We start from the raw sequence: 23,925 nt of genomic DNA, 5'->3' as shown, positions 1-23,925 counted from the left end.
TCAGGTCTGTGGCTTCACCATGTGTAGTTCACAACTCTCCAATCTGTAAATCCAGGTCAGATGTCTCCTGAGCTTTAGATCTATATTTTCAACCATGTTGTCCACTTCCTAACAACCAGAACTTGCAGTAAGGTTCAATGAATTATCTCATTTAGTACTCACAGTTTTCTACAAGATATTGTCTCCATTTTACCGGAGAGGAAACTGAGGGATAGAGGAGTTAATAATTTGCCAAGGGTCACAGAGCTGATAAGTGCCATGAGTGCCTGATTCCAGACCATGAAATCTTAACTGTTTTTCTATACCTGAATTTCCTACAGGCACCTAAACTCCACATGTGCAAAAGTGAAATCATTTTTATTTATTTTTGGAGCCAGAAGCATCAGTCATTAATTTATTCAACAAACATTTATTGATCATCTTATTATGGAATAGGTTTTGCTCTAAGTGCTTGGGATTCATCATGAACAAAACAGACAAAAAACCCTGCCTCATGGAGTTTATATTCCAGTGAAGGGATGGAGACAGACAATAAACAATACACAGGTAATTATGATAATCTGATATGAAGCAAAATTGAACAGGATGTAAGAAATAATGAGGATGTAGGGTGGGGATGGGCTGTAAATTTAATTAAGATATAGCAGGGGTAGGTCTTATTGAGAAGGTTATATTTTTAAAGTAGCTATATGGATGTCTAGGGGAAGGGCATTTCAGGAAGAAGCAACAGTGAGTGCAAATCCTCAAGGCAGGAATGTGCCTGATATGTCAGAAGAGCAGAAAAGTCATTTTGTCTAAACCAGGGTGGGCAAGGAGGAGAGGAAGAAGTTAAAAGGCAATCAGATAACACAGAGGCTTATAGGCCCTTATAAGTACTTTTATGTTGAGTGAGATGGGGTCACTGCAGGATTTTGAGCAGAAGGTTGACATAATGTGATTTATTTTTTAAAAGGATCACTCCAAGGGCTGCATTGAGAGTAGACTGTAGGCAGGGATGGGTGGAACCAGACTGACCGTTAGGATGCTGTTGCAGTGATCCAGGCCAGAAAGATGGTGTTTTGGACCAGGAGAGCAGCAGAGAGATATTGAGAAAAGAAGAGTCAAGGAAGACTCCAGGTTTTTGGCCTGAGCAACTGGAAGAATGTATTTGCCATCTCCTGAGATAGTGAGGGCTGCAAATAGAAAAGATTTGGGGACAGGATCAGAAAGTCAGTTTTGGACATGATGGATTAGAGATGTCTATTAGACATTCAAAAGGAGATATGAAGGAGAAAGATATATGACTTTGGAGTTTTAGAGAAAGGTCTGAACTGGAGATAAAAAACACTTGGGCATAAGTAGCATATAGATGATACTTGAAGCCATGAGCCTGTATGAAACCATCAGAGGAGTTAGTTTAGAGAGGACAAGAAGATCACTGTACTGTGGTCACCCTAATATTCAGAATTATCAGAGAGAAGACCAGGAACCAGTAAGGTAGAAGGAAAATCAGGAGGGTGTGGTGTCCTCAGTGCAAAGGAAGAGAGTGTATCCAGGCGGAAGACGTCATCAACCAGGTCAGAGGCTGCTGAGAGGCTGAGTAAGATACAGAGAATCTTAGAGAATCCATGCATGAGAAAAGACCACTGGGATCCAGCCACAGGGAGGTTTTGATGGCCTTAACAAGAACAGTTTTAGTGGAACATAGGGGTGAAAGCCTGGCTAGTGGGGCATAGAAGATAAAGAGAGGAAAGGAATTGGAGACAGCAAGTACAGATGGGCATCTCAAGGGATTTTGCTGCTAAGGTTTGTTGAGCAATGGGGCAGAAGCTGGTGAAGGAAGTGGAGTCCAATGAATGTATATATGTAGTTTTATTTTTGGCGTGTGCTGGCTCCTGCATATATTCTTAACATGTGGGCTGACTCTTCTCTCAATACCCGCATTTTCTTGGTCACCAATTCAGTATATTCTGCCTCCAAAAACTGTCTCAGATTTACTTCTCCTCAGCCCCGTTACCCATGCTCTACCTCTGGCACTCATCATTTCTCGCCTGTGTTACTGGGGTGATAGTCCAGTGTGTCCCCCATGCTGCCAACAGCGGGGTCTGTTCGGAGACCATGGGACACACTTCCCCCTCACTGTCAGTGCCTTTTCTACAGGATGAAAGTCTAATGGCAGGATGGGGGGATGGATGCTGTTTCTCATGTTTGTATCTGAAATAGCCAGGGTCACAGCAGGAAGAGAGAACACGTGCCAATTACAGTAATTTGAGGAGAGTTTAATAAAAGGACTCTTTCCAAGGGAAGGGACAGGGTGCAGGGAAACCACAAAGGATAGTGCATTTTCCTGAGATTAGTATCATAGGGTGCTGTTATTTGTCAGAGGACAAATCGGAGTCAAGTTTACAGGCTACAGCATTTTATTTGGGACACCAGTTTTGCTGCAGTAAAGGGGGCCAGATCACTTGCAGGAATGGAAATAGCTTTCAGGTTCTAGAGACGGCAAAAGATATCTTTTTTTTATTATTATTATTCAACATAACAACATACAAACACAAACATTCTTACCATATGATCATTCCATTCTTGATATATAATCAATAACTCACAATATCATCACATAGTTGTATATCATCATCATGATCATTTCTTGGAACATTTGCATCAATTCAGAAAAAGCAATAAAAAGAAAACAGAAAAAAATTCATGCATACCATACCCCTTACCCCTCCCTTTCATTGATCACTAGCATTTCAATCTACTAAATTTATTTTAACATTTGTTCCCCCTATTATTTATTTATTTTTAATCCATATGTTTTACTCATCTGTCAATAAGGTAGATAAAAGGAGCATCAGACACAAGATTTTCACAATCACACAAGTCACATTGTGAAAGCTATATCATTATACAATAATCTTCAAGAAACATGGGTACTGGAACATAGCTCTACATTTTCAGGCAGTTCCCTCCAGCCTCTCCATTACACCTTAACTAAAAAGGTGATATCTACATAATGCATAAGAATAACCTCCAGGATAACCTCTCAACTCTGTTTGGAATCTCTCAGCCATTGGCACTTTATTTTGTCTCATTTTGCTCTTCCCTCTTTTGGTTGAGAAGGTTTTCTTAATCCCTTGATGCTGAGTCCCAGCTCATTCTAGGATTTCTGTCCCATGTTGCCAGGAAGGTTTACACCTCTGGGAATCAGAGAGGGGGAGAGCAGTGAGTTTGCTTGTCGTGTTGGCTGAGAGAGAGAGGCCACATCTGAGCAACAAAAGAGGTTCTCTTGAGGGTGACACTTAGAAGCCTTAATCTTTAAAGGAGGCCAGACTAGATCACTTTCTCTCAGGGGGTCAAGAGGAACAGGTTAGGGCAGCTATGGGGGAAAGCTGGGTACAGGAAGATGGGGGAACTAAAGGTTTGGTTTGGAGTTCATTCCCCTTTGTTCTGTTTTGGCCTTTTTTCTCCCCTTTTTCTATTGTGGAGGCAGATTGTCCTCGAGCAGCCTCCAAGTACCAATCTTGGATAATCCCACTCCTTCTATTTAGGTGCCTTTTAAGTACACACTTTTGTTCCTATAAAGTTTCTCTAGTGGCCACTACAAAGATAAATCATCTTCTGTCATGAACAGAAAGTCACAGGTACATAGTGCAAGTATATATAAGAAGCAGGAGTTTTAGCAGGAGGAGGAGGAGGAGGGGAGGGAGATTTAGAGCAAGAAGACCCTACTGTGCTGCAGTCAGATGAAATGTCTCTTGAGCCCCAGGGCTTTTGGCTCAGGCACTCAGATACTCCTCTGACTTGAACAAGATGTTCCCTTAGCAGGTGAGTGGAAGTTCCAGGCGAGTATCTGGAACTGAACACAGAGAGCACAATGGACAGAAAAGGAGACTCATTACAAAGGAGTGAGAGGACTGGCAGACTGCTTGCCGTGTGACCCAGGTTGGGGTCAGTTTATCAGGCCTCAGTTTCCCAAAGCCTATGTCTCCAAGAGAGAAAGAAAATTAAGAGTGCTGGGGAGAGAACTGAAGTGAAACCAAATGGAAGGGCTGACCATAGACCTGAAACCAAACCCAAGCCAAAGGTGCCTAAACCAAAGTCCCAAATAAAAGGTGCTTGAACTCGATGCAAATTGCCATGTTCAGATACAGGAAGGGGTTACCTGGGGAAGGTGGAATCTCGGCGAATGGACAGCAGGCACAAAGGAGTCTGTAGTGGGCACCTCACCTGGCTGGTCACCAGAGCCCACAGCCCCAGAGGGCACCTTCTAAATCTCAGCGGAACCTCCAAATCTGTCGAAAGACAAATCGGATTGAGTTAGCAGACCACAGCATTTCATTTGGGACACCAATGTTTTGCTGGATTAAAGAAAGCCAGAACTTGAAAGAATGGAAGGAGCTTGAGGATTCCAGGGATTGCAAATGATTTTTATAGACATAAACAGGAAGTTAGCTTGACTCCTATTGATTGGACAAGGGTTGTCAGTGTTATAGGGTTGGGTTTAGGGTGAGTGGGCTTTAGTTTATATTAGGTCAAAATAATGAACTAGGGGCTTAATTGGCTATCTGGGTCAGCTGCCTTGGTGGGGACTGAAAATTTCAAAAAAGATCAAGAGCACACTCAAGAAGGCAGTCCAAAAGAAAGTAGAGCATCATGGGGTTTGTTTTTGGCTCTAAGGAGTCTCCAGGGCTTCCTTTATAAAATTTTGTCACCCCTCAGCCTGACAAGAGTCTTGGAGGAGAGGGAGGGGGAGATACAGGTTCTGTTAATCTCTGAGGCTGAGTTCTCAAAAACCTGGAAATAAGGATGTCCCCTGAAAGTTAGAAAAACCTTCCCTGAACAGATGTGGGAGCAAACCGCAAGGTGGATAGTCTATAAACGTGTGACTCAAGTGTTTGGGAACCAATGAAGGTTATCAAAGTGGGGACTGGTAGCCCCTTAGGGGAATGGGGCTGGAGTAGGTCATAATTCGGTGAGCAGAAATCTCAATTGCATTAAATTAGCTAATAAAGGTAAAGTGTCGATAGCAGTGTCTAGCACTGAGTAAGCACTGAGGAAGTAGGGCCTACTGTTAAACCCAGCTTGGAGAAAAGCTATATGAACAAAAGAGAGATTATGGAGAGGGGGACGGGACATGTGGCGGGTCCCAGAAACAGCTTGGGGAAACATACTCAGGCTTAGGCCCTGGAGATGCAAGCCTAAACTGACTCCTTAGAATCAAATCTGCCACTATGGTGGCAGACAAGCTTTCAAGCATCCTTGGCTGAGAGATTTGTCATCTTATCACCTTCTTCACCTGCTGAGAGTTCTAGGCTCTCTGGGCAAATCTGGTAGCTGGGTTTTCTAAGCAGCTGCCAAAACTGCCTTGACCTATTATTATAAAAATTCAGGTCTGCCTAACAATTGTCTTTCTCTGTGCAAATTAATACTTGGGCTTCTGGGGTTTTTACATCAGCGTTTATTCGGGCCAATGCCAGCCCTGTTGTATTGGGAGTCAATTCCACTCACTGCACCAATGCAATTGGTGTTTGGAGCCAGAGGCCTGAGAATGACACTGGTCATAACAGTGCCCGCTTCCAGCAGCACTAGCTCATGCCGGTTAATCTGCAACAAGTGGGAAGAGGGATAATGAGGGAAAAATTCTAATTCAAGGGAGTAGACAAGGCTCCAGAGCAGAGCCAAGAAGTGGGGTTGTGGCTTGAGAGCCACTGCTTCTCTTAAGTTACTTCTCCCTCGTCCAGGAAGCCTTCCCAGACCTTAGCTCCACCCAGGCTGGAATGGGTGCCCTCCTTGTACTTATCCTGGGCACGGAACATGGCTACCACACACCTGAGCTTCAGGAAGGTTAAGGACAATGCGTTATTCATCTTTTTCATCTTTGTATCCCAGGGTGCTTAGTACGCACAGTAGGTACTCATTAACGTTTCTTGAGCGCATGACTGAATGAGAGAGAATGAACGAATGAAAGACAAGAGAGGGGACTGTAAGCCTCGGCCCCCCACCCCAGGGCAGGAACCCCCCGTCTTGTTGTGCCAGTGCAGTGCATGGCAGAGTCAGTGCCCAAAGTGTTCTGGACTGGCTGAATCCCCACATTCCTCCTCCCGCAAGACTCGCCAGGCCACCGCTCTCTCCTCCCTGCGAGGATAGAACACCCAGCCGCTGCCGCCGCACAAAGCAACACGGAATCGGGTGGTGTCTGGGCTTGTTTCCTGTCGCTGTAGATGTGGGATCTTGCCCTTCCCCTGAATGAAGTCTCCGAGGGCAGCTGATGCTCTCGGCCCTGGGTGGCGAGGAGCCGAGGACCCGCAGCGACCAGGATCCCAGGCTAGGCGCCCGGGACGCGGAAGTTGCTTCCGCGAGGACGCCTGTGGCCTGGGCCGGGCCGCCCAGGAGAACAATGCCCCGGAGGGGGAGGTTGTCCGCGGTCCTGCCCCCGCGCGGCTCTCGGCTCACTCTCTCCCGGGTCCTGGCGCCGGCGCGCTCCTTACAGCCCGGAACTTTGCAAACTTTCGCCAGCGGAGTTCGCTTCCACTTGCGTCACGGAAAAGGCAGGAGATGGACCGAGCACCGGAGGCGAGAAAGGGGCGGCGGCGGCTGGCGAGCTCCCCCTCGTGGCCTTCAGACCCCTCGGGGCAAGAGGTGTGTCCACACGGAGGCGGACGGGCGGGGGGCAGTGGGCTGCTGCCCCAGGGACCAGTCCTGGAGATTCGCGGGCCCCTTTCTGCTGGGTCACCTCCTCCCTCCGTCCCGCATCCCGGGCAACGCGAGCAAGTGAGGGCAACGACGAGACTGACACAAGCGAAGAGTAGGCGGGAGCCCCAGCCCCCGCGCCCCAGACCCGCGGGAGGGCGGAGCCGGGCCGTCCCTGCCCAGTCCCGACGCTCGGAAGTGCTGTGGAGTTTGTCCAATTCCCTAGCCTGCTTTTCCTCCCTCCCTCTCCCCACCCCTCACCTCCCCCCTCGGCTATTCCCTCCTTCCTCGGGACGCCACCTCCCGGAATCGCTTTTTTTTTGTTTGTTTTGGAGCAAGCTACTCGCAGGCGGCGCAGAGGGGCTGCGAGTGCCGGAGGAGAAGGCGGGCCGGGGGCACAGCCCGCCACCCACTGGCCCAGCCCGGCAGGGCAGAGGGGGGAGGACGGACAGACCGACAGACTGCCGCGCCATCTGCTCACCGGAGCTCACTCTAAAAACTCCTGTTGAGTGTGTGCGTACGCGCGAGGGGTGGGGGTCTGTACCGCCCGCGCGCGCCGGGACCGGTCACCGCGGGGGTTACCTTTGGACAGGGGTCCTTGGACACCGATCAGGGTCAGTTTGAGGCTCTGAAACTGCTGAGGAACTAGGCAAACAAAAGACTCGGCTCAGAGAGTGGCCAGAGACGCCTGGACGCCTCCTCGCGTCTTCTCCTTCCCCAGGGTGGGGGCTGACCATTTGGGGGGGGCGGGGAGGGGGCGCTCTGAGCTGCCCGGGGACCGGCCTGCTGAGCTGCTGGGGTCGCGGAGTTGGCCGCCCTGTTGTGTAAGCCTCAGTCCTTGTTTTCCCGGCCTGGTTTGTTGTGAAGCCGGACACATCCACCCTTGGACTCGATTCAGGAGGCTGCTGTCTTTCTCTTTGCCCCTTTTGGATTTTCTGGGATTTTGAAAACCCAGTGGCTCAGGAGGAGGAGGAAGGAGGAAGGAACAGATCTGCAGAGGAATGCCAGAGCCTCCCAAAGCCAGAGCAACCAGAAGGAGCTAGGAGCCAGAGCGTCCACGGAGCCCTGCCTGGGTTTCTGGAACGGTGGTTTCCGAGTGATTCTCTTCTATTTTAGTATATTGTTCCAGTGGAAAGTGTGGAACTCTTGCCCTCACAGAACTGGTTCCTCCAAGTCAGTTGCTTTCTCCTAGTTCTTCTGCAAGTAGGAGGAGAGAGACTACCTCCCAATACCCCCCACCCACTCCCCACCAGGGGCTGCTTAGGGCAGAGAGAAAAACTATGGACATGAGCCCTCACTGCACACGGGCCTTTGCCCAGAGATCTGATAGGGCAGTTTCTAGGCCATGGACATTGCTCTGAAGAGAGGGAAACTGGATAGCATCTAAGGTGCTGAGACCCTGCTTTAGGGGCTGAGGGACTAAGCTACTGGGACAGGCACTGAGTTGCTGGTGCTTTGTTGGACACCCTAGCGAGCGTCCCACGTTCCAGGCAGGACCGTCTCTTTCCCATCCCTCCACCACCCAGCCCGGCCATGGCCCTGAAAGGCCGAGCACTCTATGACTTCCGCAGCGAGAACAAGGAGGAAATCAGCATCCAGCAGGATGAGGACCTGGTCATCTTCAGTGAGACCTCACTGGACGGCTGGCTGCAGGGCCAGAACAGCCGTGGTGAGACGGGGCTCTTTCCTGCCTCTTATGTGGAGATCATTCGTTCTGGCACCAGCTCCAACCACGCTGACCACTCCAGCAGCCCTACAGCCTCTCCGGGTACCCAGGTGAGCTTGTATGACAGCCCCAGTGTGTCCAGCCCATCTAGGAGTGGCGGGGGCAGTGGCTTCCTCTCAAACCAGGGCAGCTTCGAGGAAGATGATGATGATGACTGGGATGACTGGGACGACGGATGCACAGTGGTAGAGGAGCCACGGGGTGGTGGGCTGGGCACCAATGGGCATCCCCCACTCAACCTCTCCTACCCAGGTGCCTACCCCAGCCAGCACATGGCCTTCCGGCCCAAGCCACCCCTTGAGCGACAGGACAGTCTGGCATCTGCCAAGCGAGGTAGTGTGGTTGGACGCAACCTCAACCGCTTCTCCTGCTTTGTGCGCTCTGGAGTGGAGGCCTTCATCCTGGGCGATGTGCCCATGATGGCCAAGATCGCTGAGACTTACTCCATTGAAATGGGCCCTCGTGGACCCCAGTGGAAGGCCAACCCTCACCCTTTTGCCTGCTCCGTAGAGGACCCCACCAAACAGACCAAGTTCAAGGGCATCAAAAGCTACATTTCCTATAAGCTCACCCCCAGCCATGCCAGCTCCCCCGTCTACCGGCGCTATAAACACTTCGACTGGCTCTACAACCGCCTGCTGCACAAATTCACGGTCATCTCAGTGCCCCACCTGCCTGAGAAACAGGCCACAGGCCGCTTCGAGGAGGACTTCATAGAGAAGCGGAAGCGGCGGCTCGTCCTCTGGATGGATCACATGACCAGCCACCCTGTGCTCTCCCAGTACGAGGGCTTCCAGCATTTCCTCAGCTGCCGGGATGACAAGCAGTGGAAGATGGGCAAACGCCGGGCGGAGAAGGACGAGATGGTGGGTGCCAGCTTCCTGCTCACTTTCCAGATCCCCACGGAGCACCAGGACCTGCAGGACGTGGAGGACCGTGTGGACACCTTCAAGACCTTCAGCAAGAAGATGGACGACAGCGTCTTGCAGCTGAGTACCGTGGCTTCGGAGCTGGTGCGCAAGCACGTGGGGGGCTTCCGCAAGGAGTTCCAGAAGCTGGGCAGCGCTTTCCAGGCCATCAGTCATGCCTTCCAGATGGACCCCCCCTTCAGTTCCGAGGCCCTCAACAGTGCCATTTCTCACACGGGCCGCACCTATGAAGCTGTCGGCGAGATGTTCGCTGAGCAGCCCAAGAATGACCTTTTCCAGATGCTCGACACGCTGTCTCTCTACCAAGGTCTGCTCTCCAACTTCCCTGACATCATCCACCTGCAGAAAGGTAAGAGCCAGTGCGGGCAGGAAGCCTTTCCTGAATCTGCACTCTGCTGGGCATCTTGGGCACTGGGGCTGGGGGGCTGGGGGGCTGGGGGGCTGGGGATGACCTGGCAGAATGGAGCAGTTCAGCTAGTCTTTCTGTCTCTGTCTTACTTATTCATCCCACAAAGGTGTTGAGCACCTGCTCAGTGCCAGCTGCTCTTCCAGGTGCAGTGATATTGTTGTGGACAGGCCTGGTCCCTGCCCTCACGGAGCTCACTGTTAACCTTCTTGTTGTCAGTTCATTCATTCATCTGTTCGTTTTCTGTTTTCGTCTCATTAATGCATTTAACCATCGGGCCTTGAGCTTGGTTCTGGGCAGACAGAGATGGTCAGGCCCCAGGCCTTACCCTTGAGTCCATGGGCTCTTGGGTGTCCCAGACTCAGACCCAGATAATAGGAGCACAATGTGAACCTGTTCTCCCACTCCTCACAATCCCACCTCCCGCCCATTGCATCTTCAAAGCGTGTTCTCACCCACTGTGTATATCGGGAACTCTATTCCCGAGTGTGGGGGAGGATTGCCGCCCCCATTTGGCAGCAGAAGAAGCCAGTGTCCAGAGAAGGGCGGTTGCACAGGGAGCCTATGGCCCAGCTGGGACTGTCCCTTCCTCCAGCCACCTCCCCAAGGACACATCTCTGTTGGCTGCCTCCCAAGCCCAGTACGTTTTCAGTTCTCATGGCCCCCTCTAGGGTAGGGGGGATGAGAGAGACAGGATGGGCCCCTGCCTATTACTGCTAGGGCTATCAAAGGACTGCCAGGGAAATGACTCATGCTGGGTCACACACCCGGTGCCTGGGCTGGGCTGGGGGAGAGGTACCAAGGGTCCCATCTGGTTCCATCCAATTCCCCCTTCGCAAGCCTGGCTTGTCTTCTTGCCTGAAGAGTGAGTCGGGTTGACCCGGCAGGTGGCTGAGTCCTGCAGACAACAGGGAGGGCGTATGATAGGAGAGAGGTGTGGCCCTCCCTGGGGCTGCTTGGTAACTCAGGAAGAACGTCTGCAGGGCGTGGGGGCTGGCTCCCTGGCCCCTAAGCCCTGAGGTCAGGCCTGGCTTAGTGGGGTGTTTTACTGTGGGTGGGTCTGGGAGGCAGGCCTCTGGACTGAGCCTGGGGGACAGCAAACATTCCCCCCATCCCTGCCACCCTCTGTACTCTAGAGTCTGGGGCAAGCCAGTCCAGTCCTGCTGTCTTTTACTAGGAGTTGACTTCTGAAACTTCTCCAGCTCCTAACCTCCCTTCTCCTCTTACTTTCTTCTCCTCTTCCTCCCTTTTCTTCCCTTTTCTCTCTTCTTCACCTTCTTCTTCTCCTCTTTTACTCTACTCTCAGCTCCAGGATCCATGAGGCCCAGGTTCTAATCGTCTTTGTTCCAATTTGCTGTGTGTCCCTGGAAGCACCTTCCCCTCTCTGGGCTTTAGTTTCTTGATATATAAAACAAAGAGGGAGGGATCCATTGAACTCTCGGGCCTTCAGGAGAGGGTGGGAGGAACACCTGGGGAGGGTCTGCCCAAGAATAGTGATGCCTTGAGAACTGGCTCTGAGCTCCAGGACCAAGGGAGGACAGGGGAGGTGGCTGGGGCCAGCTCAGGGCCACTGGGGCAGATGTCCTCTGTGCAGAAGTGGAGCCACACGCTAAGACCTGGAAAGCTGGTTCAACCAGCTCTTTGGATGGTATCTTCCTGTGTGGGCAGTGGCAGACGGGTACAGTGATTAGACAGCTGTCCCCATGCAGTGGTTGGAGACCCTCAACCAAGTCAGGGCTGGCAGCAGGAAGATGACCCCACACCTGGGGCTCCCAGGCTTGCACGAATGTGGGAGGGAGTAAGGCCAGATTGGCCTTTGTGACCCCGGGGTTAGGGAGCAGAACTGAGAAAGGCCATTTCTGAGTCTCCACTTAAGGTCTAAGAGTGGCGACGACCAACCCTCTGGTGTGACACATTTAGCTTCAGGCCGAGGCCAACCCCCCCTCACCTGGAAGACCCTCCCCAGCAAGCCAACTCTGTTGGCTCTAGGTTCTCAGCTCTGCACAGCCCTGCCTAGGCCTGTGGCTGTGTGAATTAGTGACGGGAGCTTGGAATCTGGCTGAGACAGAACTGGGCTGCTTCGGGGAGCACAGCCTGACTGGGGGCTCCCGCTCTGGCTCTGTCGGGGGAGCCTTTCCTCAAGAGAAGGAACAGGACAGTTGGGTCCTGGGTGCCCAAGGTTCTGTCCAGCCCGAATGGGCATCTGGTCGGAGGGAGTGCATACGGGGGGACTGTGAAAAGAGGGACATAGGAAGCTCAGGCAGGGAGCTGGGAGACCAGGGATTAGACACACTTTGCCTCTGAGTTAACCTTGAGAGAGCTTCACCCCCTCAGTCTCTGTGTTAGTGAAATGGGACACAGAGTCTGATTGGAGCTAATTGAGGCCCACCAGCCTGGTCTGCCCACTGGCCCGGCCTCCTGAGAGTAGGACAACCTTACAATTAACCATCCAAACCAGGGCAGTTTTGAGAGTGAATGGGGTCCCCAGTGATAATTACCCTGGGACAACAAGGGGAAACAGTGACTGTCCAGGGCGAGCTGGGACCTGTGGACTCTCACTTGAGAGGCAGCAAGGGCAGGGCTCTGGGCTTGAGCTTTGTCCTAAGTCACATCCCAAGCCAGGGTCGGTGTGGTCACCTCTATTTTATAGATGAAGAAACTGAGGCACAGTGTGGTGAGATGCTATGCAGAGCAGGAATTGGAGCCCGGGGGTGTCTGACTCCACAGCTCAGGCTGTTTCCACTGTACCAGGCAGTAGGGTCAGGGGATCCCCAAGGAATGGAATCCTGGAGTAGGTGAAACAGAAGAAGAAGGAGGAGGAGAGGAGACTTGGGCCTCGAGCAATAGCTTGGCTCACGTCCACAGGCTGGAGGCAGGCCCAGGGCCCCAGAACATCCTTTGAGTAGGGGGGTGGGGCATGGAGCTTGCAGGTTGGCCAAGGCAAAGTGGCCCTTACAGGGGCAAACCTTTGCTGGGGCGACAACCAACTCCTTCCACTCTGTGTTCTGGGTACACATCTACCCCTCCCTCAACCCCCCTCCCAGGCTTCCATAATCAGAGTACCACCAGCTGGTACTTGGTGTGAGCTCATAGACAAAAACACCATTTGAACACAATTCCACATAGCATTTTGAGCTCTCATTCTGTGCTTTAAGTACTTGATACATATTTGTTCAATTAAACCTCAGCCATACTGTAGGGTGGGTACTATTACCCCATTTTACAGTTGTGGAAACTCTAAAGCACAATACGGTTGTGAACAGTTGTCAGAAGCACATCTAGTCCAATCTCTTACCCTGTTTGACAGCTGGAGGACCTGTGGCCCAAGCGAGAACAGTAGCTTGCTAGAGGCGGGGCTAGGACTGAGACCTGCCCTCCCAAACCTGGGATGGGTTGTAACTAACCTCAAGAGGTACAACAAGATGGATTGACATGAGAGGAGGAGCTGAGTGAATATGCCTGGGGCCCTGGGGCTCTGCAGGCTCTTCCTGAGACCTTGCCTGCAGAACTTCCAGGGAGGGAAGCCCTGGGTCCTCAGTTCTCAGGCCAAGTCCCAAGTGGAATGTAAGGGGGGATGCCAGGCAGGCTGAAGGCCCACACCCTCCTTTTCTGACCCTCAGCCTGTCGGGTGGGGCATGTCAGCTGGTCCTGGCCCCAAAACTGAGTCATAGAGTTTGTGGACCCACAGAGAGAAGGGTGGGTCCTCCTTCCCCCATCCCTGGCCCCCTGCCTGATGGTGGATCCCTAGCAATTTCAGTTCATTCTTTCCCTTTGGGCCTTGGTCTCCTCATCACCAAAAGGGGCCTGTTCTTCCTCCGAGGTCATGGGCAAGAAGAACTCTTGAAAGCAGGCCCACTCCACCCCCATTGCACCATTTCTCATATGGGTGGAATCCAGGCTGGTTCAGCGTCTCCCCTTCATGTAGGTCCTTTTTGCTGAACAAAACTTCAGTCTCTTTGACCTGCTTTTTCCTACTTTTCCTCTTATGCCCTTCTTACCTACCCCTTGAGACCTTCTTGAATCCCTTAGTCTATTGTCTGAGGGCCCTACACATATATCCCACATATATTACCCCCTACCTGGGCTCCCTGCAGCAATAGTGGTGTCCACTCCCCAGCTGCAGAGGGGACCTCCAGGCCAGGCATCCTCCACTTAGGAGGGAAGAAGGAGATTTGGGGTGCCTAGGCATGTCTGTGCCTTCTCTGGGCCTTAGTTTCCTCTGCACTGTAGTGGGGTGGGGGTAAAGGTGGGGTTGAACAGCTGGCCTCTAGAGTTTCCCAAGCTCTGAAGTCCCTTCCTATGCCTTGAGGTGATCCCCCTTCTGCTACCCAAGGCTGGGGTTGAGGGATAGAGCAGAAGGCAGGGGGTGATTCAGGGAAGATGGAGAAAGAGTATGGAGGCTGGAGGTCTGGAGACTGCAGATTGCTTTTGAATGCCCTGTGAGCAGCCCCAGAGACTTTCCAAATTTGAGTCTGTCTGCCCCAAATGCCACTATTAGCCAATCAGCCATATACTTGCCAGATAATATGGGTGCTGCCCTTCAAGAATGTGTCCCTATGGCCCTTGAAGGAGATAAGGTCCTCCTACCTACAGCCCGTGGAGAGCAGACAGAGGAGGCCTGGAGTTGGGCCTTGGAGGATTGGGTCAGAGTAATGTCACCATTTCATAGATAGGAAAAGTGAGGCTCAGAGAGATGGGGTGACATGCCCAGGGCTTGGAAGGAAAGTCAGGACTACAACCCAGAGCACATGCCCCTTCCGTGCTGAGCAGGGGGTGGAGGAGATAGAGGCAAGATGAGGCTGTGTGTTGGGTGAGGAGCTGTAACCTGGGGGTGGCCCTTAGGGGTAGGGTCATGTGGAGAGTCTGGCCAGTGAAATCTCCCAAGGCCCCCAGGAGCAAGCCTCATGTGCCAGCCTGCAGCAGGTGCTTAGGGAAGTCCAGGCCATTCTCAGAACACTCCATACCCCACTGCCCCTAGTCTGAAGTATGTCATTCAAGACCCCCTGCCTGACTCTTCCCATTCCTGACAATTGTCCAAAGTGGCCCCTGGACTTCTTACTTGGCTTTGGCTTTGCTGATGCTGTGCCCCTTACCTGGAATGCCGTTTCTCCTCTGCCTCTAAAACTTTCCTATCTTCAGGATTCCCTCTTCCAGGAAGCCTTCCAGATTGTCTTCTTTTTCCTTGGATCACATCTTGACAGGCTGACCCATTGTTTGGTTCTGAGACTCCCTAGAGCTTCAGTTTCCTAACTCTGGCTCCCTGGTCTCTGGACTTTTAGTAGGTGCTGGGAAAGTGTGGGCTGAGGGTGTGCCCAGTCCTGGTGGGGTGGGTATAGAGCACTGGAGAAGGCCCAGCCCTGCCTCCAGAAACCCCAGCGCTGTGGTGGATGGGAAAGGCTGGTCAGGTGGAGTCTGTAGGAGTGAATGTAGATATTGCTTCAGTCACATGAGCTTAGTGTGGAGTCCAGGCATCCCCACGTCCCAGCTGGTTGACCTTGGGTCAGTTATCTCACCATCTGTGGGTTTCTCCACTTCTGCTCATCTATGAAACAGGAAGAAACAACCCCCTTCACAATCCAGCAGAAATGTTGGAAAGAATGAACCCTTACAGCACCAGTCATCATCACCACGGAATGGTCAACCCAAACTAGTCAAGAAGCAGTGTGGCCCAAAGGCAGACAATTCCCCCACCCCCACCCCATGCAGCTCACCTTGGAGGACCTGGAGACCTGGGCAGAGCAGGTGGTACACGGGGTCCCCATCTTGGTGGTAGGGGTAAGGGACCCCAGTGGCTCAGTTGGTCCTATAGGGCAGGGAAACACCTTTTACTGCATCTTAGTTACGTGCCAGGTGTTATCTCACTCTTAGCTTGTCCCCATTCGTGTTGAGGAAACTGAGGGCCAGGGATGATAAGTGACTGGTTCAAGAGCACCCAATTGGTATGTGGCAGAGCCAGAATTTGAACTAGGGTCTGTCTGAACTCAAAGCCTGTGTTCTTCCTGAAGGTCTGCTCTGTTGCCCTTTTCATATGGCTCAGATGGGGCTGATCTGTGAGCACATGTTCACAGTCCCCTCAAAGGACCTGCAGAATTAACTCTGGGATCTGGTGTATAGTAAGTGTTCAATAAATGCATTTTGAGTGTTTCTGGCAACTTGAGTGAGAGTAAAATGAATACCATCTGGAAGGCCCTGTAGTGTCTTCCTTAAAGGAGATGGGGCCAAGCATGGATAATAAGTTCCCTACCTGTGTGCAGAGGCTGCCCTTGAAGTGCTGGGAGAGGGTGCTGTCCTCTACACCAACCCTTCCCACACCTTACTCTTTGCCTGGTGGATTCCCTGCAGCCCTGAGAGGAATGAGTGCCAGCCCAGGCAGACTGCTGCCTCTTCCCAGCATCTACTGCCTCCATTGGCATAAATGCAGAATTCCTCAAGCACATTTTTTTTTTTTTTTTTTTTTAGAAAGAGGGAGGAAGGGAAGGAAAGACAGAGAAAGAAGGAAGGATGGAAGGAAGGAAGTGAGGAAGAAAGGGAAACATTTTCAAACATTCTCTTGTTTCACCACATTTTATTTGTTTGTTTGTTTTTTACATGGGCTGGGGCCGGGAATCGAACCGGGGTCCTCCGGCACGGCAGGCAAGCACTCTTGCCCGCTGAGCCACCGCGGCCCGCCTCCTCAAGCACATTTTAATTCAGAACTTCAACTTATTCACCAGTTGCTTGCTGACTCACTGGCTGTTTTTCAAATTGAGTCCCCAGCTCAGGTTTAGTCACCGTCCCCCGTCTGTCCCCCTGGTTGTTATAATAGGCCTCCTGTTGTCCTCTGGGGCCTGGGGTGAGGAGGGGGCAGGGCTTCTATATTAGGGAAGAGATGCACAAAGCAGAACTCCAGGTGGCCTGGGAGACGTGTTTCAGAACCTGTGGTGTGACTGGGGGTAGGGATGGGGGAGATGGGGGTGCCTCCAGTGTAGAAGTGGCACCTGATCTGGGCCTTAAATTATGCGTAAGTATCCAGTGGGCGGAAGTGTGGGGGTAGGAAAGATTGGGGTGAGGTTGATGAGCAGAAATCCCCCTGACCTGGCAGTGTGGAATGTGTGCAGGGTCGAGTCCCTGAGGACCTCACGGGCCAGGCTGGTGGGTGTGGACCAGTCTGCAGGCCGCAGAAAACCGGGGAAGGTTTGGGACGGGGGTGCCCGGCTTGTTCTTGGGGTGTCATAGAGGCTGCTGCCAAGGGCAGGGGTACGCAGGCTGGAGGTGGGGAGTGCTGCTGTAGCATTCCAGTAAAGAACAGAGTTCATTCAGGTCAGCGGACACCGCTCAGGGTCTGCTGTGAGCCAGGAACTCTGAGAGGATGAGGACAGGCCCTGTCCTGGTTGAGCTCACAGTCCACTAGAGGAAGTCCCAGGGGACAGGAAGCTGTGGTAGAGGTTCCTAGGGAACCTGGGAGCACCAGAGAGGCACCTCGACCAGCAGGAAGGCAGAGAAGGATTCCTGGAGGAGGTGATGTCCGAGCTGAACCAGGAGTCAGTGTGAGACACGACGAGGCCTGTGGAGGGTAGGGACAGCCCAGACCTGGATATAAATACATCTAGCAGGACTGTGACTGGTCGGCATTGGCTGCTGGGAGTGCTACCTGTTTGGAGGAAAGATCTGCGTGCAGGTGAGGGTTTAGGGGACTGCCTGGTGGAGGCAGCCAGATGCCTGGACCAGAGGTCTGGAGTTCAGAAGCCAGATCTGAGTTGAGCTGATGAGGTGCTGTCCGTCCTCTCAGGGACTCAAGGAAGGTGTAGGGAGCACATCGGGGAGAACCGAGCCTTAACGCCTTGTCCCTGATCTGCCTGTGCCAGGTGCCTTCGCCAAGGTGAAGGAGAGCCAGCGCATGAGTGACGAGGGCCGCATGGCACAGGACGAGGCGGATGGCATCCGCAGGCGCTGCCGCGTGGTGGGCTTTGCCCTGCAGGCCGAGATGAACCACTTCCACCAGCGCCGCGAGCTCGACTTCAAGCATATGATGCAGAGCTACCTGCGCCAGCAGATCCTCTTCTTCCAGCGGGTGGGCCAGCAGCTGGAGAGGACGCTGCGCATGTACGACAACCTCTGACTCCACGCCCCAGGCCCGCTCCCCACCCCTGGGCCTGGTCTGAATGCACCCTGCTCTCCTGACCTCCCTGCACCCATGCCTGGGGGACGAGGGGTGGGCAAGGTCAGTAGTCAGCGGCCTGTCCACTTCCTGGGAGAAGGGGCTTTGGAGAAGTTATGGGTAGTGCAGGACCCCAGGTCTCTGAGGTGGGGGCACGTCAGGGGGCAGGGAGTGGGGTCAGGAGCCCTGCAGGTCAAGACCTGGGCTGTTGGTCAGTTACTTGAGGCCAGGCCAGCATCTCAGCCTCTCCCCCAGAGCCTGTGGCCACCACCCAGTCGTGTCAATTAGCGGACACAGAGGCCTGCTAGGAGGCGGGCCCCAGGCCAGATGCTGGGCACATGGGGCTGCCACACGTCTGCCTTCAAGGCATCTCCAGTCAGCGTAAGGTCAGACGTGAAAACAAAGGCAATGCTGTTACTGAGGGTTGGATAAGGGATTCCTGGAAGCGCACGGAAGGGACCAGCACATTTTGTCAGTCAAAGAAGAGTCCACAGAGTAGGTGATGTTTGAGCAGCATCTTGAAGAGTGACCAGGAGGCTGCCAGGTAGTAAATGGGGAGCAGGCCATTGGGGGAGAGGAGGGGCAAGTGCCAAGGGGCAGAGGCACAGAGGCCCCGCCCTCTTCTTTCCCTTGCTTTTCTAAACAAGCCGGGTGCCCTGTCAGTGGGGACTCTGCCCTGTGTGGCTGAGGGGCAGGATCTTCCTTACTCCCGTGGCCTACCTCCTGCCCCTGCTGGAGGGGCTGCAGGCCGACACTCTCCTGGGCCCCCCTCTAATCTCTGAGCCCCGACTTCCCTTGCTTATGGGACCATGCAACATACTTCCCTGCCCTGGGCTCAAGGTGCTGAGATGAGCCATGGACCCCAGGGCCCCTTCCTGGTGGGGACTCTCAAAAGTGCCTGATGTTTGAGTTCACCAGCAGTGACTCCCCACACTCCAGAGCAGGCCTGGATGCCAGTTCCCAGTGTCCTCGAGCCCTGGCACTGTCTTCTCTGAATCCTTTCTGTTGCACAGTGGGAAATCCAAGGGAGAAAGATGGGTTGATGCCTGCTTGCCGCCCTCCCCAGGGATCCTGGCCCACCTGCCCACAGCCAGCCTCACCGTGATGTGAGCCCCCGCTCCCAGGTCAGATTGGGCTGTCTCCCACCTATGTTTACATCCTCGAGGGGGCTACTGCCTCCTCCACCCCCAGGCCAGGCTGTGGTCCAGCAGCAGGATGGGGGAAGCTGGCTACTGCTGCCCCCCACCCCCGCCCCCCAGGAGTTCATGGCTGCTCCTGGCTGCTGCTGCTTGAATCTCTTTTCTTTTTTTTTTTTTTCCTTGATAAATCTTTTACAATTAAAATAATGAAAGTTTATCTTTTTCTGTTTGGATCTTGGAGGGGGTGAGGGTTGGGGTGGAGGATAGAACCTTAATTACCCCTGAGAACCATTAGACCAGATTCTGAGGTTGTGGTGAGACAGTCTTTACCACAGAACCCCAAAAGCTGGGAGCAAGGCTGTGCTGGTGGGAGGTGCTGGGCTGAGGGGCTGGAGCTAGCCATGGGCCCCGGCCTGGGTGTGTGCTCTCTCCAGACCCCCATGCTCCTCCATCCTAAAATGGATGGGGTCCTGCCCACGGGATAGGCTGTGCTGGTCTGTGATCTAGAAGTGAGGGGCCATAAGTAGTGGGCTGAGAGGCTCGCCCCAGGACAGCCTCCTGGCCCTGCTCCTGGGAGGACCCATGCCTGGGGCGGGGCGGGGGAAGGGGAGAAACAGAAACTGCATCCTTCCCCGAACACTCCTGGGTGCCCTGGCCCATCGTGGCGCCCATGCTGGGAAGACCGAAGAGGACCCTCCAGCTGTGCCCAGCCCCACTGGGTAAACAGGACTCGGTTCATGCACAGAAAAGAGAAGAGTGATTGTTGCAACCGTGGTTCTCTTTCAGGGGCAGTGGGGGCTTGGAGAGAGGGCCCCAAGGGTTGGGGCCATCAGGGAAGGCGCTGGTTGGGCCCGGGGACTGAAGGGGGCACGCGGCAGCAGGTGCAGTGGGGGAGGGACCAGCGTGGCTCCTCACTCAGAGCAAAGTGTCCTCACAGGAACTTCTGGAAGAGGTCTCCCTGGCCTTGGGTCAAAAATTAGGTCAGATTTGGGACTTTCTGAGGAATTTCCGCCTCCCTCCTCCCAGCTCTCTTTCCTTCATTTTCCTTCCTGCCCTTAACCTCTTCCCAGCTTTGACCACCATGTGGCCTTCTGCAGAGGGCGGGCTCTGAGCCCAGAGGTGAGGGCTCCTTCCGAAGCCAGTCCGGGTGGGGATTGTGGGAAGGCTGTTCTTAACCACGGTACCTGGAAATCCCCCCTTTAATTCTCCCTGCCTTTGGGATAAGTACTGTGCTCTTTGTGTCTCTTCCTTGGGAGGTCTGTCCTCAGGTTGACGCTTTTCTCAGGAGGGGCTTGGACCTAGGAGAGGAACCGGAAGCTGGGAGTCTCGGCTGGGTCAGGAAGCCCATCCCGAGGTGGTCCCCAGGACTCCAGGCTGGGGTGGGCGGATGCGTGGTGGGGAGTGAGGAGGTCTCAGCCCCTCTCTGGTTTCTGTCTCTGCGTGTGTTGGGGTGTTGGGGGCTGGGGGGCTGGAGGGACATCCTGGTGGCAGCAGGGCTGACTGGCCTCGGTCACATGCCGGGCAGATGTTCTGGCCTGAGCTGGACCCAGCTGCCCCCAGTTCCCTCCCTGGCTTGGCTTTAAAACAAGGCCTCTCTTTCTGCCCCGGGCAGCTATCAGGACCTGGAGGTGGGGGTGGAGCATCCCTGGTCCCCAGCCTTGGCCCAGCTCAGGAAAAGGAGACTGATTTGTCTTACGCAACCACGGGTGGGGTTGTGGGTAAAGGGGGCCCTCACATCCTGCACCCCATTGCCTCCCAAACACAGGAGAGTTGTGAGCCACTGTGTCGTGACTGGGAGAACCAGATGGCCCCTGCCCAGCCCTGCCCCTTCAGCCCTGTCACATGGCCACATGGTCACCCACGTGTCCACATTCACAAATGCAGGCACTCAGTCTCAGACACTCAGAGCAGACAGACACACACAGTCACACCACCTCGCCACAGCCCAAGATCTCACTTGGCCCAGTTGTACATTCATAGCCACATTGTCATATTGTCATGCATTTACTGCCACATCTATGCTCGGCCACATGTGCCATCATCTACTCACAGTGTCAGCGTTTCAGCCACATCGTCATCACAGACAGACAGAGTCACACAATCACATGAAAGTATCTTGTGTAGGTGTGTCTGGACTGCACTTGCAACCCCCTGCCCCCGCCCCTCCCTCCCCAGGCCTCCAGCTCCCAAGCCCAGCTCAACAGAGGTTCAGGAAGAGAACTTCCAGGGACAGATAACCCCGAGAGCCGTGTCCCTGAAGGGGAGTAGAATAATTCACAAGCCCTACACCCAAGCCTGCCCCAGAGAACCAGCTGGGATGGTCTGACCCAAGTTCAACTTTTCTTGCACAGAGAAGGAACCTGATGTCTGGTGCGGGTGGCGGCTGGCCAGCATCACCCAGAGGGGTGGGGGTTCTCTGGGGCCAGGGGCCAGCTTCCAGGCACCTCTGAGCCAGCCCCCAGGACGAGGCTCTGAAAGCCCCTGGCTGAACCCACCCAACACAGCTCCAGGCAGTTCCCAACTGTGGAGCCAGGGCCAAGGCTGCAGTGTCCACGAGAGCAGGAGCCAGGATGTGGTGGGCAGGGCCCAGGCCCGGGCGGAGGGACATTCCTGCACCATCTCCTCCCAAGCATGTGGGGACTGGGCCCGCCCTGCCCGCCCGCTGAGTCAGACCTCCAGGAGCCAGGCCCTCTCGCTCCCCACCCCCACCCCGACTTGCTGCCCCACCAGCGCAGCTCTGCGAGCCCTGGCAGGAACACCATTGAGAAAAATCACCTCAGATGCACCTCCCCCAGACATGGCTCAGAAGGACTGATTGTGAAACCCGGCTCTGGGGGTTCAACCTAATCTTTTTCCTTTTGGTTTGGTTCTGCCAGTCAAAACCCCAGGCAGTCCGGTTTGTTTAGGAAATAGAGTGACCTCCTGAGCGCACAGCTGTGGCCTCCTGCGTCCTCACAGCAGCCCTGGTAGGTTCCATTGCACAGCCCATGAGAACAAGGCTTCAGGGAGACAGCGAGCCCGGGGTGGGGGTGAGGGTGGGGGGGCCGGGGGGTGCTGGCCTAGAACTCAGCTCTCTGGCTCCATTCCTTAAAGTTACATGAACCTGTTTAGGCTCCAGGGATGAGGGGGTGGCTGATCTCTACTCCAGTAGAGTGGAAGAAGGCAAGGCTGCCCAAAACAACTGGTGAAATGTGAGGGGAGTTTCAGGGTGGAATGAGTCCCACCAACTCCCAGGGATGAAGAATCTGGCAGCGGCCTTGCCCGGCGATGTCTGCAGTGGTTTGGGATCTTGGTTCTCAAATGAATGTGTGAGGAATATAACTTGATTTTTCCGAAACTGAACTGAATTCCTGTTTGTTACCCCATTCCCCCACGTGGTAGAAGAACAATCTCAAGCAACTTGGGGATCCTTTTTACCCCCCCAGAATGCATATATGTTGGGTTGGCACATTTGAAGACCCTAGGCAGACCCCTGGCACTCTGCATTCTGGAAGCTGAGCCCCAACCCCTTTGGAAGATATTAAAATTTGCCTGCATTGCACATTAAAGGTAATTTATATATAACTTTGACTTGGGTTCAGTTTACTACTAGGCAATGCCTTGTTTTGTAGATACTTGATTGAACACTATTCATTTTGAGTTTGTCTTTTTCTTTTAGTGTTTTGGGGTTGCTATATGTATTTTTTTCCTAGTTGCAAACATTGTGGGCACTTGCAGAGTTCCTGGGCCCCGGTGCTGGGTCCTGGGTCAGCAGCAGGCTCTCTGCTTCCCGTTCCCACCCCGTCCCTGGCCCCTGCATTCCCGCCGGCCGGGTCTTTTGACCCCCACCCTAAGACCTCTGTGGGTCCAGTTCTTTCTCTGTTCTTGGGCAATCAGGGCTCCCTCCATTGCCCCTGGGCCTAGTGGGCTTTGGGGAACCTCGAAGACCTGGCAAAAGCCCCTCTAGGGCTTAAGGTCACCATTCCACAGCTCCCACCTCATGCTCAAATGCGAGGAGCTCTGGGGGCTGCGTAGACACCCTGTGCAACCCTCTCACCTGGGGTCTGGTTGCCTCCTTAGGACTCTACCTGGGAAGAGGGTACAAGTCCCCATGGCCCCTGGGTCTCCCAGCCTCTGTGGGCATTCTCCCCTCCCCCAGTGCAGCACAGCATGTCATGGACCCTGTAATTTTATAACTGCACAGTTTGCAAAAGATTATCAACATCATTTTAAAGATGAGGAGATGGGCCCAGTGAGGGGAGGGGCCTGGGCAGCCAGTGCTGGCCAAGGCCCTGGGTGCATGAACGTGTGTGAGAGACTGTTCCCAGGCCTCAGCCACCTGTACCGGGAGACAGATGGCCGATGCCTAGGGTAGGAGTCAGGGATAAGTTGAGGGGGCTGCAGCTTCAGTGGGCCCAGCCTAGCCAGGGCCTCCCTAGGCACCCCAGCCTCTTAGCTGACCTGAACCCTCTCGCTGCCATTTTGACAGGCCTGCTCTGGGGGAAGGTGAGAATGAGGGCTCCCCCATATAGCCTTGTACCCATCAGACAGCACCATTCCCCCCGGCTCTTTTCCCTCACCACCCAGAAGCAGAGCTGAGCCCCTGGGTGCAAATCCGGTTCAACACATTCTTGCCGAGGGCATGTTTCTACTGCTTCATGCTTCAGTTTCCCCGTTTATAACGTGGAGGCCCAGATGGCTGTTGGGAGGGTTATGTGAGCAAATCCCATCAGCTGGATGACGCCTGCATGAAGAAGTGTCCAGCAAAATACAGCTGGGATTATCAGTCTCTGAGCAGAACCTCAGAGCAGCCACAGAGAGAGACAGGGCTGAGAATGTTGGTGCCCCCACCTCACAGAGGAGAAAACTGAGCCTTAGGTTGGGGCAGGCTCTTCAAGGCCACAGAGTGAGCAGATGGCAGAGCTGGGCCTGGGACC

At 53.8% G+C, this 23,925-nt stretch overlaps 1 protein-coding gene and 1 long non-coding RNA gene across 4 annotated transcripts; one reads left to right on the top strand and one right to left on the bottom strand.

Annotated features, from left to right (window-relative positions):
- Window positions 1-1,765: 1,765 nt before the first annotated feature.
- Window positions 1,766-6,854, bottom strand: LOC143652271 (uncharacterized). Of its 3 annotated transcripts, XR_013160543.1 has the most exons (5): window positions 6,436-6,854; window positions 5,812-5,921; window positions 4,145-4,274; window positions 3,712-3,838; window positions 1,766-3,179 (listed from the first exon to the last, which is right to left on the bottom strand). It is a non-coding gene; the product is annotated as an uncharacterized LOC143652271 (long non-coding RNA). The 3 variants fall into 3 exon arrangements; XR_013160544.1 differs by lacking the exon at window positions 3,712-3,838 and having other exon boundaries at window positions 1,766-3,226; XR_013160542.1 differs by lacking the exon at window positions 3,712-3,838.
- A 53-nt stretch (window positions 6,855-6,907) lies between these two features.
- On the top strand, window positions 6,908-19,226 carry SNX33 (sorting nexin 33). Its single transcript, XM_077123696.1, has 2 exons — window positions 6,908-9,676; window positions 17,578-19,226. The coding sequence occupies exons 1-2, from the start codon at window positions 8,206-8,208 to the stop codon at window positions 17,829-17,831; spliced, it is 1,725 nt and encodes a 574-aa protein (XP_076979811.1). The 5' UTR covers window positions 6,908-8,205; the 3' UTR covers window positions 17,832-19,226.
- The last annotated feature ends 4,699 nt before the right edge of the window (window positions 19,227-23,925 follow it).

The sequence above is a fragment of the Tamandua tetradactyla genome, chromosome 12 (assembly GCF_023851605.1).
Source record: "Tamandua tetradactyla isolate mTamTet1 chromosome 12, mTamTet1.pri, whole genome shotgun sequence".
In the NCBI taxonomy this organism is placed as follows: domain Eukaryota; kingdom Metazoa; phylum Chordata; class Mammalia; order Pilosa; family Myrmecophagidae; genus Tamandua; species Tamandua tetradactyla.
The sequence above is the reverse complement of the archived record's forward strand: the minus strand, read 5'-3'. Positions and strand labels throughout refer to the sequence as shown.

Excerpts from the sequence above, each read along its gene's own strand:
- SNX33 (XM_077123696.1), top strand. The coding sequence starts at position 8,206 with ATGGCCCTGAAAGGCCGAGCACTCTATGACTTCCGCAGCGAGAACAAG. Across the intron at positions 9,677-17,577 it reads CATCATCCACCTGCAGAAAG|GTGCCTTCGCCAAGGTGAAG; the intron begins GTAAGAGCCAGT and ends TGCCTGTGCCAG.